At 43.0% G+C, this 11,710-nt stretch overlaps 2 protein-coding genes across 2 annotated transcripts; both read right to left on the bottom strand.

The window, feature by feature from the left end:
* Nucleotides 1-335: 335 nt before the first annotated feature.
* On the bottom strand, nt 336-5,075 carry hyal1 (hyaluronidase 1). Its single transcript, XM_070959214.1, has 4 exons — nt 4,986-5,075; nt 3,669-4,579; nt 3,500-3,589; nt 336-2,075 (listed from the first exon to the last, which is right to left on the bottom strand). The coding sequence occupies exons 1-4, from the start codon at nt 5,053-5,055 to the stop codon at nt 1,749-1,751; spliced, it is 1,398 nt and encodes a 465-aa protein (XP_070815315.1). The 5' UTR covers nt 5,056-5,075; the 3' UTR covers nt 336-1,748.
* A 647-nt stretch (nt 5,076-5,722) lies between these two features.
* On the bottom strand, nt 5,723-10,660 carry hyal2a (hyaluronidase 2a). Its single transcript, XM_070992248.1, has 4 exons — nt 10,415-10,660; nt 8,745-9,717; nt 8,108-8,197; nt 5,723-6,813 (listed from the first exon to the last, which is right to left on the bottom strand). The coding sequence occupies exons 2-4, from the start codon at nt 9,672-9,674 to the stop codon at nt 6,436-6,438; spliced, it is 1,398 nt and encodes a 465-aa protein (XP_070848349.1). The 5' UTR covers nt 9,675-9,717; nt 10,415-10,660; the 3' UTR covers nt 5,723-6,435.
* Between the last annotated feature and the right edge of the window lie 1,050 nt (nt 10,661-11,710).

Raw genomic sequence — 11,710 nt, 5'->3', positions numbered from 1 at the left:
TTGAGCTGCTGCAGCCGGAGTATAAACTTATCACAATCTGACACACTGAGTCAAATATGTGTTTTCCCTCTACAGTTATTTGGCTCTCCTTGCGATTTCTAACACCCACAGCTCTGACCTTGATGCCTTTCCTCTCATGAGCTGTCTCACAGCACCACCTGCTGGTCATAAACCTGCACACAAATATTGAAAACTCCAGGCGTGCAAATGACGTCAAGTCTAAACAAAACAATATTTCAATAGATCCCTTCTAGACAGTAGCAGAAGAAGTGTTCAGATCCTTTACCTTAGCAAAAGCAGCAATATCACCCCATTAATAATACTCCATTACAAGTGTCCTGCATTTACAATTTTACTTCGGTAAAAGTACACAGAATGGCACCTGAACAGAGATTGCTTACAGTGAAATATTATATTATTGTATTATTATTACTGTATAATACTGCATGCTTTTTCAATGTTAAGGCAATGTGGAAAGTGGGTGGTTGAATCTCTAGCAATAAATCATATTTTACAAGCTGATCATATGCTATGTATCCACAGAAGAACCACACAATTATAGGCTGTGTGTTTACTAAAATACCAGCATAACATTATTATAATTAAGATTATAGTCAGCCTTCAGATATGTTTTAAGACAGAAAAACCCTATTGCTCTAAACGACTGTACAGTTTGAGTAATAATTTGTTTTATATGATTTTTGCACACAAACAAATTTAATTAATGACATGAAAACACGAAGAAGACACACAGAGAGCTCAGACCTCCGCCAAAGCCATTAGTCCACCCTTCAATGATGCAAATCTGCAAGTGCAACCACGAGACTTACATATGTCTGGATACATTTCCAAAACATGTGGATGTGAGTCAGAGGATAATGTTGCATGATATCTACGTGTTTACATTTCCAGAGCCACACCTTAGTTTGAGAAAAACAGTGTTGTTACAGTCGTTCCGGTTCTCCCATCAACCCACTCACTGTGCTCCATAACGATTTGTTGACTCAAATCCACATGTTTTGGAAATGTATCCAAACATATGTGAGACTTATGTATTGCATTAATTCCACCAAGGCCTTATCTCTTGACATTAATGAAAGTCAAAAATGATTCATGCATCCACCTTGTGATTCAGATCTGCTCCATCCATGCTTCACCCGTCCACGAAGTTTTGTGAACACCAGGCCAGTAGCTTTTCTATAATGCTGCTGATAAACAGACAAATAAACCTAATCTAACATAACCTCTTGTCGGGGGTAATGACATCTACTCCTCACTCTGGAGAATCCAGAATGTATGAATATTGTTAATCAAAAATAGCAATTAGCCTCCAAACTAGTTGTGATGTCCTGTGAAATCAGCTCGTGTGTACATGTCTTAAACCGAGATTTAAGGTGAGCACAGAGAAACTTTCCTCCTTCAGCGGCTGAATGTGAAAAGAGCCTTCTGGTGTCAAACTCTGCACATGCTTCACACTGACTTTAAGAGTGTATTCTCAGAGACACGGTAAGGCAGACCTTTGGAACTCAAATGGTAAAAAGATTTTATGTTATGAGAAAACACATTCATTATCTCACATGTAAATTAAGGAAAACTATAAAAGCAATTCATTAACAGAACATACTGGTCAAAGTTTTGGACATTTCCATTCACAGGAGACCACACGCACACATGCAGGTATCCACTTCTGGACCAAAATTTGAATCTGTTCGAGCCATACTGTCACTGGCTTACCGACCTCAAGTCTTTCAGCCATGAATTGGTTTGGAGCAGCTCTCACCACCCCACCCTTGGTAACACTGGCACTGAAACTCAGACTTCAGGAGTGTCACCTCATTGCTTTTCATCCGTCCTAAAACTGTGTACTTCTGCCCCCCCTCTGGTCTCCTCTCAGACACCACCTTCCACATGGCAGGGTCCAGATGGAGGTAGGCCCTGGAGTTCGGGTTCCTCCTCTGGCATCTTCCCCGAGACGAGCACAAGGTCTGGCTGCAAAGAGTGGCCGCTGACGTGACGTTGACCACGTAAAGACCCAGAGTCTCGTCAATGTAGGATTTGACAGCATCACAAGTGGCCTAAAAGTTGGACAGAAACAGATCGCTAATAAAGCATTTAGACAATTTTACACCTAAATATGGGCCAGTAGTCATGCTCAGGTGTAATACTGGTGATCACTCCATAGCAACAGTTGATATGATTATGAAAAAAAGGACAAATTTCCCAGCAGATGATACATCATGTGACTTCACATGTATGTATTCAGTAGGGTCAAAAGGGCCTGGGGCCAAATAGAAAGTCTTAGAAAGGTCTTTTCACGGGATTTGCTGTCGGTGAAAACGATATAGAGTAATGCCAGAAATTCTTTTAGAAGACACGAAAAAAAGAACAGCAAAGTAATAACATCATTTAAGAAGTATAAAAATTACTGAGGAAGGAGGTAAATCTCCAAAACATTCACCGAAGGGATCAAGCTGCTGTTCTCAAGCTTCGTTTTAAACTGTCTGACTTGAAGAACGTGCAGACAGACAGGTTCAGAGCAGCTTGAGCTTCAATTCAAGCCTGTCAAAATTAAAGCATGTCGCACATTTCCTCCTCAGTAAACCAGGCTTTATGTTTGATCTGAAAATTGATTGTCATGCTGCCCTCATCTTCTCTCCAGGAGATATTTGAGGGGACAGCAAGGAAGCAGGGCCTTAAAATCACCTGTGAACCAAACCACATCCTTCACAGAGTATGAGCTGGTAGAAGGTACAGGTTACCAAACTGTAAGCTGAACTCGCACAAATTCTCCTTCGTTCCACTATCAAACTACTGAACGCCAAGAGATGAGGTGTGTGTGTAGACATGTATTATTCACATTCTGGGGACACAAATCTGTTTACAAAATCACATTGTGGGGACTCGAACACCTTATGAGACCAAAATGCAAGTTCCCATGACGTAAATAATTACATTTTAGAGACCTGAGCTATGATTAGGGTAAGACACCAGGAAATGAATAAAAGTCTATGTGATGTGCCTTAAAGTGATGGAACCAATATTCCTGACGTGTATGGAGATCTGCGTGTAATTCTGCAGTCTGACTGTAAATATGTGCTTCGTCACAGTGTCCTCTGGATGCCCAAGACAAATTTCTCCCACGGAGACAATAAAGGCTACTCTAACTAGCTAACAAATGTTTATGTTATCTTTATTTGTGCTTTTCTTGCCTTCATCGGGGTGGTGTCTACGGTTCTTTCCAGCGTCCTTATTTCCAGTCATGTATCTTATATATCACCATAGATGCAGCAGTAAACAGAAGCAAACAAAACAACCATCATCATCATCATCATCGTTTAAGAGATTTACAACACAAATATAAACCCAAATGTGTAGGCAGGTGTCGATATCGAACCAGACTGTGAGCATGGTTTCAGTCCTAGAACCAAAAAGTGAAGGTCAGATCATCTTGACAGTCAGCTGAGTCTATGTGAGCATGCTAACAGGTAAGTTACTGTACCTTAGATTTGGAGAAGGCATGGTCACCCCAAAGCACCACCCCTGTAGACCCTAAAGCAGCACTCTCTCCAATGGTGTAGACCAGGTGCTCCTGCAGGAGGAAACAACAATATTCAGACCAAACCATGACAGTCCCGGAAGTGCGTGGAGTTAAAACATCTGCCGCTTGCCTGAGAGAGGAAATCTAATGTGTATGTGTAGACGATGCGAGTGTAGGGGAACACGGGTGGTGCTGAGGGGGTCAGCAGGGCTCCTGCTCTCAAGGCCTCCAGGATGCGGTGGTGCGTGTAGAGGAGCACTTCTCTATCGAGGTCTCGCATCTCGAGGCTGAGGTAGATGTCAGGATAAAGAGCAGAGGAGACGTTCCACAACCACAGCAGCTCGTCGTTCCTCTTGGTCTCTGCATCTGGACACTCGCCTGTGTAGCTTTGTCTTTTGTCGCTATAGTAATTGTAGCAGTTGGGAAAACCATAATAACCCCACAGCCCGTTTGGTCTTTCCTCCTGGCCCAGTTTCAGTGTTTCCTCCATGAATTTCCTCCCAGCTTCCTCAAACTCCAGCCTTGCTGCAGCGTCTACCTGCGCAGGGCTCCAGTCTGGATGCCTGGACCTCACTAGCGCTCTTGACCCCTCCCAGTACACCTCCTTACTGTCCCAGTTTCTCTCCCATACAGGCCTCCAGCTCTCCCAGTCCACCACAGCCAGGCCCTGGAAATCCCTGTCAGGGATAAGGGTGTGGATATCTTCAGAGGCCACTCTCAGGTGTTCATCTAGACTAGCGTTCTGTGGCACCCCACCATTGATAGCCTCTGCCTGGCTGGAGTACCTGGGATACAGACCAAGCTTTTCAGCATAAAAGATGGTCATGTTTCCACCCATAAAGCTTTGGTTCTGGTTCTGGACGATGCTGAACGTGCCCAAGTCGAGGTCCACGCCATATTGAGAAAGGCAGCTGGCAGTCGGGGCGTTCCACACTGCGAGGAAAGGCAGCTGGGAAAAAGATGAGGTTGCAAACTGCAGCCCTGAAACAAGGCTGATCAGTTTTAAGAAAAGCAGCACCTCAGGATGAAGCTGACTCATCCCTGCAAAGAAGGACAAGACAACACTGCTAGTATCACTGCTGGTATCGCTGTTAGTATCACTGCTGGTATCACTGAAGTCTGTTGTGAAATTCTGAGAGGAGATTGCAAAATTTTTGTGTGCAAACAAACAAACAAACCTGTCTTTTTCAGTGGTGAGGCACACAGAGTCTCAAGGTTCAAAATTAAAAGCATGTTTTGTTTTTCTCTTTTGATTTACTGCACCAAGAATTTCAGCTTTTAACCAAATAAGTTCTTGTCTTTGTTGATGCTGCACGATTTTTTTTTTTATCCAGATAACCAGAAATGTTGTTGTTCTATAGCTACTTGGGTGTAAAATTGTGCCCTGTAGTGAAATCTAGTGTTAGATAGAGTAAACGTGTATTTACAATTACGAAGAGTAACTTACCTATTTCACAACTGGCTTTTTGGTTTGCCTTTGTGGTTTGAGCTTCAGGAGACGCAACCAGCGGTCTCATGACCTGTGTAACACATGCACGAAAAGGGGAAGGAACAAACACACAAGTGCGCTTGGATTTCGAACAACCAATCGTAAGCGCGCAAAGGTTTCCGTACAGCCAATCAACGGCGCGCACAGACTTACTAGCAACCAATCGTAAGAGACATACGGATCATTTTTCAGGGGCAGACGGATTTAAAGCCACAGCCAAAATAAAAGCCATCATGATGCGTCTCACCGCTCTGTCGGTCTCAACTCGTTTTTCAGCTCGTCTCAATAAAAGAATGAAATATAACTGAAGATTAACAGTTTACTGAGGAGACTTGATCTGGAAATGCAATCGAGTTTTACTCTAAATGGCTGTTAAGCAAGCCATAATGAACTCTTCCTCCTCCAAATTTAAATGTATGCCTTGGTCAACTCTTAAAAGCAGCAAAAATAACTCTTGGCTTAACAGCACCCTACAATTACATGGGGAAGGGGGTATGAGGCAGCAGCCTGCAACATGTGTCCCTCCCTGAGCACCAGCTGGCTTTGCCTCCCCATAGTGGCCGACGATGACATGTTTTTTCCCCCGGAAGCTTAACTCTTACTGACTGGAAGCAGCAAAGATATACCTTTTTATCTGAAAACCACATTTCCAGTTTAATCCCATCTGTAAATCTTGGAAGAAATGACACAATGGGCTCAACAATGAAGTTTATTTACTTAGATAAAAGTCAAATTTGTGGACAGCATAAAGAGAGAGGCGGTCACGTAAATGAAATTGTGGAACATACAAAGTGCCAAAAATTGCCTTTTGACATCGTTTGTGCTTCTGATGTGAAGTGGGCTGTCATTTTTAGCAAAAACTGAGCGATGTAGTGTTTTAAGAGAAAACTAGTAGTCATGTTTTGGCCATAAAAATAGGAAAATATCATATAAAACACCTAAAAATACATTCAAATAAATAGTAACACTGTAATTGCTTCCATAAGAACATCAGATGTCAGAGAGAGTTCATACTGAAAAAAGATCAGGCACTTCAAATATATTGTGCTATTACCAGATTTAAGTGCATCAGCTCGACTTTCACCACAAGCTACTGACATACATGGACTCATTCATCACATCCCCCCACCGACACTCTGGGAAACAGTGACTGAGAGGAAACTGAGAGCAAAATGTAAACAAGGTCATTTCCAGCGAGTGATTTCCTCCATTGTTTAAAAAAGATTAAAAGTTCTAAACAAATATAACTTTGCAATTTCCACAGTGTTTCTTATAAAATTTCACTTTGTGTCATCCATTTACAGCAATTGAAAGAGAAAGAAAATGACACTCCTCACTCCTCACAACTTGGTGTGCTCCTGTATTTAGCCATGTGAAATATAGCTATGCCTGCAATGTTTGTGGTGTACTAAAAGAGGAGCAGAGAGATAATCAGTAAGATCACCCATTGCGGTGCAGATGGACTGGTGGCTTGAGATGGCTCCCTGATCTGAACGCAGCCCTCTCCCTCATGGCCGCTGTAGCACTGGCACTGAAACTCTGTTTGAAATCTAGTCTTCTCTGCTTCTCCCAGCTCTCCGGTGACCGTGGGCTTGCCGTGCGGACTGCTGATATTGTGGGTGAGGGGGCTGAGATGCAAGTAAACGTCGCTGTCTGGATTTTTGCGCAGACAGCGGCCGTGAGAACCACACAAGGTCTGGCTGCATAGCTCCGCTGCCGTGGAGACGTTGAGGAGGTATTGACCCAGCGGACCCTGCAGATACACATCCAGGTTGGAGCAGCTGTTCTGGAGAGAAGAAAAGAAAGAAAACACAGTCATCACTGGCTGAGAGCTAGATTAACAATAAGCCTGCACTGTGGGCCTCTAACACCAAACCTGCGAATGTTTTTAATCACATTAATCATGCGTGTGAGGTTCAGGGTTGTGATTTTTAAAGCACTTTAAAGGAAACCACTACAGCTTTCTGTGTAATATTCAGTGGAGGAAGTACTCAGTTATATCATTATATAAATATACTCTGTAACAAGTACAGTATACTACATTCAAAAATTCAAAAGGAATCAGAAGTAGTCACTGTGCACAATGGTTATATTCTCCTTAAATTAATGTATAAGCAGCAATATAATGTTATATATGGCTGACTACTGGGCAGTCTATTCTGAAACAATGCATTATATTATATATTTAGTGCAGCACTGAAGTAAATGCACCTACAGTCCACCGCTGCTAATATTGAACCCTTATTAGTAAAAAATATTTTGTTTTGATGTACTTAAGGCAGTTTTTTTTTAATCAAGTTAATCTTTTTACCCATGAGCCACACACACAGTTCTTTTAAATGGGATGTGTCACTGTTGATTCAGGGCAAGCTATCACAAAAGCACAGTCTGCTTTAGAACTACAATCATGAAAAAAATGGATCCTAAATCTTAATGACACACTTCATTTACACGCTGCTGTGTTCACACACGCAGCGTAAGACGTGCTGATGGAAAATTTCTATATTTCTCAATGATGAATCGCTGCTGCAACAGCAACACGTTTGACCTTAGGAACGCGGAATAAAGACCGCATCTCTTATGAATGCCTGTCTGTGGATGTTCAACTCATTAAAATAAGAATTCTTATACTATAGTCCAGCTATATAAAGGCTAACATATAGGCCATGTTCATGCGGGCAAATGCAAATCGATCAAAACAGTTTTCTTCAGGTTGTGTGAATGCAAGATATGCAATGTAAGCACCAGACTGCAAGAACTGTTTGGGAACAAACACTATTGGTGGCTGGTTTTAAGATTTTATCTGAACTGGTCAAAATATAGTACCGAGCAGCCTAAATGTGACTAAAAAAAATCCCCCACTTGCAACAAGTATCTCCTGTTTATCTGAGGATGTCCGTGTGACTCAAGCCACTAACTGTGAGCTGGAGCCTGGAGGAATAATTGCTAGTTATCAAATGACTGCACACGTGACAGACAAGAGGAGCAGGTCAAAATGTACCAGATGATCATGTTTATAGTAGCATTGTCTGAGTTTTGTCTGAGCCATTCTGTTTTGTCATTAGTGTGTGTTCGCTTACTCTGCTGCCCGCATATGCTGCATCTCCCCACATGATGATTCCAGCTGCTCCCAAAGCCACACTCTCCCCGATGGTAGAGATGAGGTCAGTCTGTAAAAGACGATACGGCACTTAAACCCCATCACATTTAACCTTCTGTAGCTACAAGACTAGCAGGCCAAACACAGGAAACATACACAGCTGAGTATCACTCAAACAGGGTCAAGATGTTAGTGGGGCATAAGCTACTGTATGTGAAGCACAGTGGCGGCTCTTATCTGTTCATTCTCCCATAAGGAAATGGTCTATAGGGTGTTAGCGAGATTCTGAACTTAACCAACACCCATCCTGCCCACACAAATGACAGGTATTGGGGTGGCTGTCTGCTACCAGAACAGGAAAGGACTGTGGCTGCCGATAAGGAAAAGCTATAGCTCCATGCACTGATCAGAAAGACAGAGAGAGAGAGGGAGGGCTGAATGGCACAGCTACTGTGTGACTGAGAGTTAATCTTGGAACAAACAAGTCCATATCCTCCGCTTCCAAAATGTATGTTATCATACATGATCAACACCGCACATTAGTCATTTTAAATGTCACCAGAACAGAAAAGAAAAGGCAGGAAAAGAACGTTTCAGCAAGAGAAAGCCACAGTCACCTCTGTCAGCTGGTCCAGGGAGTTGGCGTAGGTGGGCCGGGTGTACACAAAGACAGGACGTGCCAACCCATCGCCTGATGATGCCAAACGCATGCCCTCTTTCACTCGGTTCCGGACGAACTGCCGTCCGGAAGCAGAGGAACGCAGCACGGTGCCCATGTAGATGGATGGGAAGAGGGCCGTGCTCTCGGTCCACAACCATTTCAGCTGCTCATTGCGGGCCACTTCCACATCAGGGCAGCGGCCTGTGTAGTTCTCCAGAGTGCGCCTGTAGTCGTGATTGTAGCAGTCAGGGAACAGGTAGAAACCCCACAGCTGGTTGGGCCTCAGGTTCTTGGCATGCTTCAGCGTCTCCAGCATGAACTTCCGGGCAGACATCTCAAACTCCTGCTGGGCCACTTTTGCCACCTGCTCCGGAGGCCACGTTGGGTTCTTCTGACGCACCAACTCACGAGAACGTCTGCGGTAAACATCTTTGCTTTCCCAATTACGTATCCAGAGCGGGCGCCATTCCTCCCAGTCAATGACAGCCAGACCCTTGGCTCCTGGTTCCTGTATATACTTCTGCACCCCCTCCTCCATCTTTTGCAGGTGCTGTGTAATACTGGCCATCTGAGGCAGCCCACTGTTCACTGGCGTTTCATCTGGCTCAATGTAGGGGTACAAGCCTAAGCGGTCCTTGTAGAAGATGGTGAGGTTCTGTCTAACAAAGCCCTCATTGGGTGAGGCCACAATCTGGAAAAGGTCCAGCTTAAAGTGAATGCTATGCCGCGGGGCACAGTCCTCAGTCGGGACATTCCAAGCGAGGAGCAGAGGCTTTTGGGAATACAGTGGCCATCTCGTCGGTTTCAGTCCCAAAGCGCAGAGGCGGTCCCACAGCAGTGCAGTCAGCAGCAGTACTTTCCAGTCAGGCAGAGTCCAGTACAACATGTCTTCAGATGTGAACTGACAGATAGGACTGTCACTCTCTGCTCTACAAGTCACAGAGGAGACTGAAATTTAGCTGTTCAGTTTACTTTTCAAAGAAGTGGCAAGAAAGTGCACTCATTCATTAAGCTAGTCGTTCAAAAGGCTATTTAAAACTTATAGTAAAGCTTTAAATCAGGAGTTTTGTGCACCATGCAGAGATAATCAATGCTGCAACCACAGACTAAGAGGTTGTGCAATAAATAAAGGCTTCTAGTTGTTTCACGTGTTTATTTATTGAAAGCATTGTAGTTGTGTATGCAAATCACCTAACCCTTTCTGTTAAATGCCTTCAAATGTGAACAGACAGAAAGTCACTACCACTCTCACAGAGGAAAGCGAAATTGTTTTTTTTTTTTTTTTTTTTTTTTTGTTTACTTTTCTGCGGAGTAACAATCCCCAGTATATTTATCCACAGTAATCAGCAATGATTTTAAACCCAGAGCCTAAAAAATACACCCTGCAGTGCAGTGTGTGCAGATTATCAATGCTACAAACAGCCTAGATAGAGAATAACAAAAGAAATGTGGCTAGTTTTCGTCTTTATTTACAAAAACATCTCCTCGTGGTTTAATCTGTGCTTCAACTTCTAACTCTTTCTGTAATAATCCAAATAACTCCATTTTATAGCAATGTATGAGCAAAAATGTGAAGTAACAGGAAAGTTAAGTCACATCAGTCTCACTGCAGCTGGACAAACTTACCTTTACTGGCAGACTGAGGAAGCATTCCCAAAAACCAGAAGCCTGCTACTTCAAGCCGCGCTTCTGTGTTGCCTCAAATTGGAAAAACTCAAAATGAACATTGCTTTTGAGTAAGAAAATGACGACGGGGTAAGTTCACAGCGGCATGCGTGGCCGGTGAGCGTCCTTCACCTCTGCCGTCGGCTCTAAAGTGAAGAGAAGAGGAGTTGCCCCCCGCGATGTTGTCAGTTGCTGTTCGTCCGCGAGAGCAAAGCTACTTTCAGGATGTTCCATTCAGACTGGAGGAGAGGGGGGAGTGGCGAAACAAACCGGACATCCTAAGAACTCAGTCAGCGTGTCTAATATGTGACACGACGTGTTTCCTCACCTTAAACCTCCACGTAAGTTCAGGTGAAACTTGAGTGAACTTGGGCTTTCATTTTGTCTTGTTTTTGTAAGACATGTCCAGTGTCCCAGTACAGCGCTGAATGAATCAGTCCAAGAAGTTTGCTACTGCCGCCGTGAAACAGATACACTGTAAGCAGCAATGTCAAGACTCAGAGAAGGTCACAGCGGGCCAGTGTGCCACATCCCTAAATAAGATCATGCCCACAAATGACAACTGTGTTCCTGTGACCTTTCAGCTGCATTACAATCAGATCGTATAGCTTGTAAACACTATGACATTTAGAAATTACGCGAAAACTTTATTTTATTTTGAAAATATTTGATTTATTTTGGTCCATTCGAAAAATTGCTCCAATATTATAATCTCTCAGCCAACCAACCCTCTGTGGATGTGATTTGATCAGATTTGATCTGCAAAATCTGCCTTAAGACTCTTATTTTGTAAAGTTCTGATTAGTAGGTGGAAATAGATTCACACCCATTTCAAAGCTAAGAAGAGCACAAACAAAAACACAAATACACATATAGCCCTATTGTTTCGACCTTAGCAGAGTGTGTGTTCATGTGGGACCCAGTTGCTTATAATAATGAGATGAAAAGGGGTTTTAAGACCTTGAAACCTGGTCCCAGAACATTGGATGGACTCCTTCTCTTAGTAGAAGGAGTATTTAGATCTTTTACTAAACCTATACCAATAGTAGTAGTAATGTCACACAAAAGTACTTAAGTAAAAGTATGTATGTATGTATTATAAGCCAAATTTGCTCTAAGTATCAAAAGTAAAAAAAACTAATTCTGTAGCAGAAATCGATGCATTAACATGTCAACAGCATCTTAATGTTGTAGCGAGGCAAATTTTAAATTTCAATTACTTTGTTTAATCCATAACAATGCATCATATTCGAGATG

This window comes from Chaetodon trifascialis, chromosome 3, assembly GCF_039877785.1.
Source record: "Chaetodon trifascialis isolate fChaTrf1 chromosome 3, fChaTrf1.hap1, whole genome shotgun sequence".
NCBI classification, from domain to species: Eukaryota; Metazoa; Chordata; class Actinopteri; order Chaetodontiformes; family Chaetodontidae; genus Chaetodon; species Chaetodon trifascialis.
This window is presented reverse-complemented; position numbering and strand designations above follow the sequence as displayed.

What these genes read in the sequence shown, in the direction of transcription:
- hyal1 (XM_070959214.1), bottom strand. Translation starts at nt 5,055, where the DNA reads ATGAGACCGCTGGTTGCGTCTCCTGAAGCTCAAACCACAAAGGCAAAC. An exon ending in CATTAGATTTCCTCTCTCAG is followed by an intron (nt 3,590 to 3,668) that starts GCAAGCGGCAGA and finishes TTCCTCCTGCAG; the next exon opens with GAGCACCTGGTCTACACCAT. An exon ending in ATGCCTTCTCCAAATCTAAG is followed by an intron (nt 2,076 to 3,499) that starts GTACAGTAACTT and finishes TCCAACTTTTAG; the next exon opens with GCCACTTGTGATGCTGTCAA.
- hyal2a (XM_070992248.1), bottom strand. Translation starts at nt 9,674, where the DNA reads ATGTTGTACTGGACTCTGCCTGACTGGAAAGTACTGCTGCTGACTGCA. An exon ending in CCCTGGACCAGCTGACAGAG is followed by an intron (nt 8,198 to 8,744) that starts GTGACTGTGGCT and finishes CGTCTTTTACAG; the next exon opens with ACTGACCTCATCTCTACCAT. An exon ending in CAGCATATGCGGGCAGCAGA is followed by an intron (nt 6,814 to 8,107) that starts GTAAGCGAACAC and finishes TCTTCTCTCCAG; the next exon opens with AACAGCTGCTCCAACCTGGA.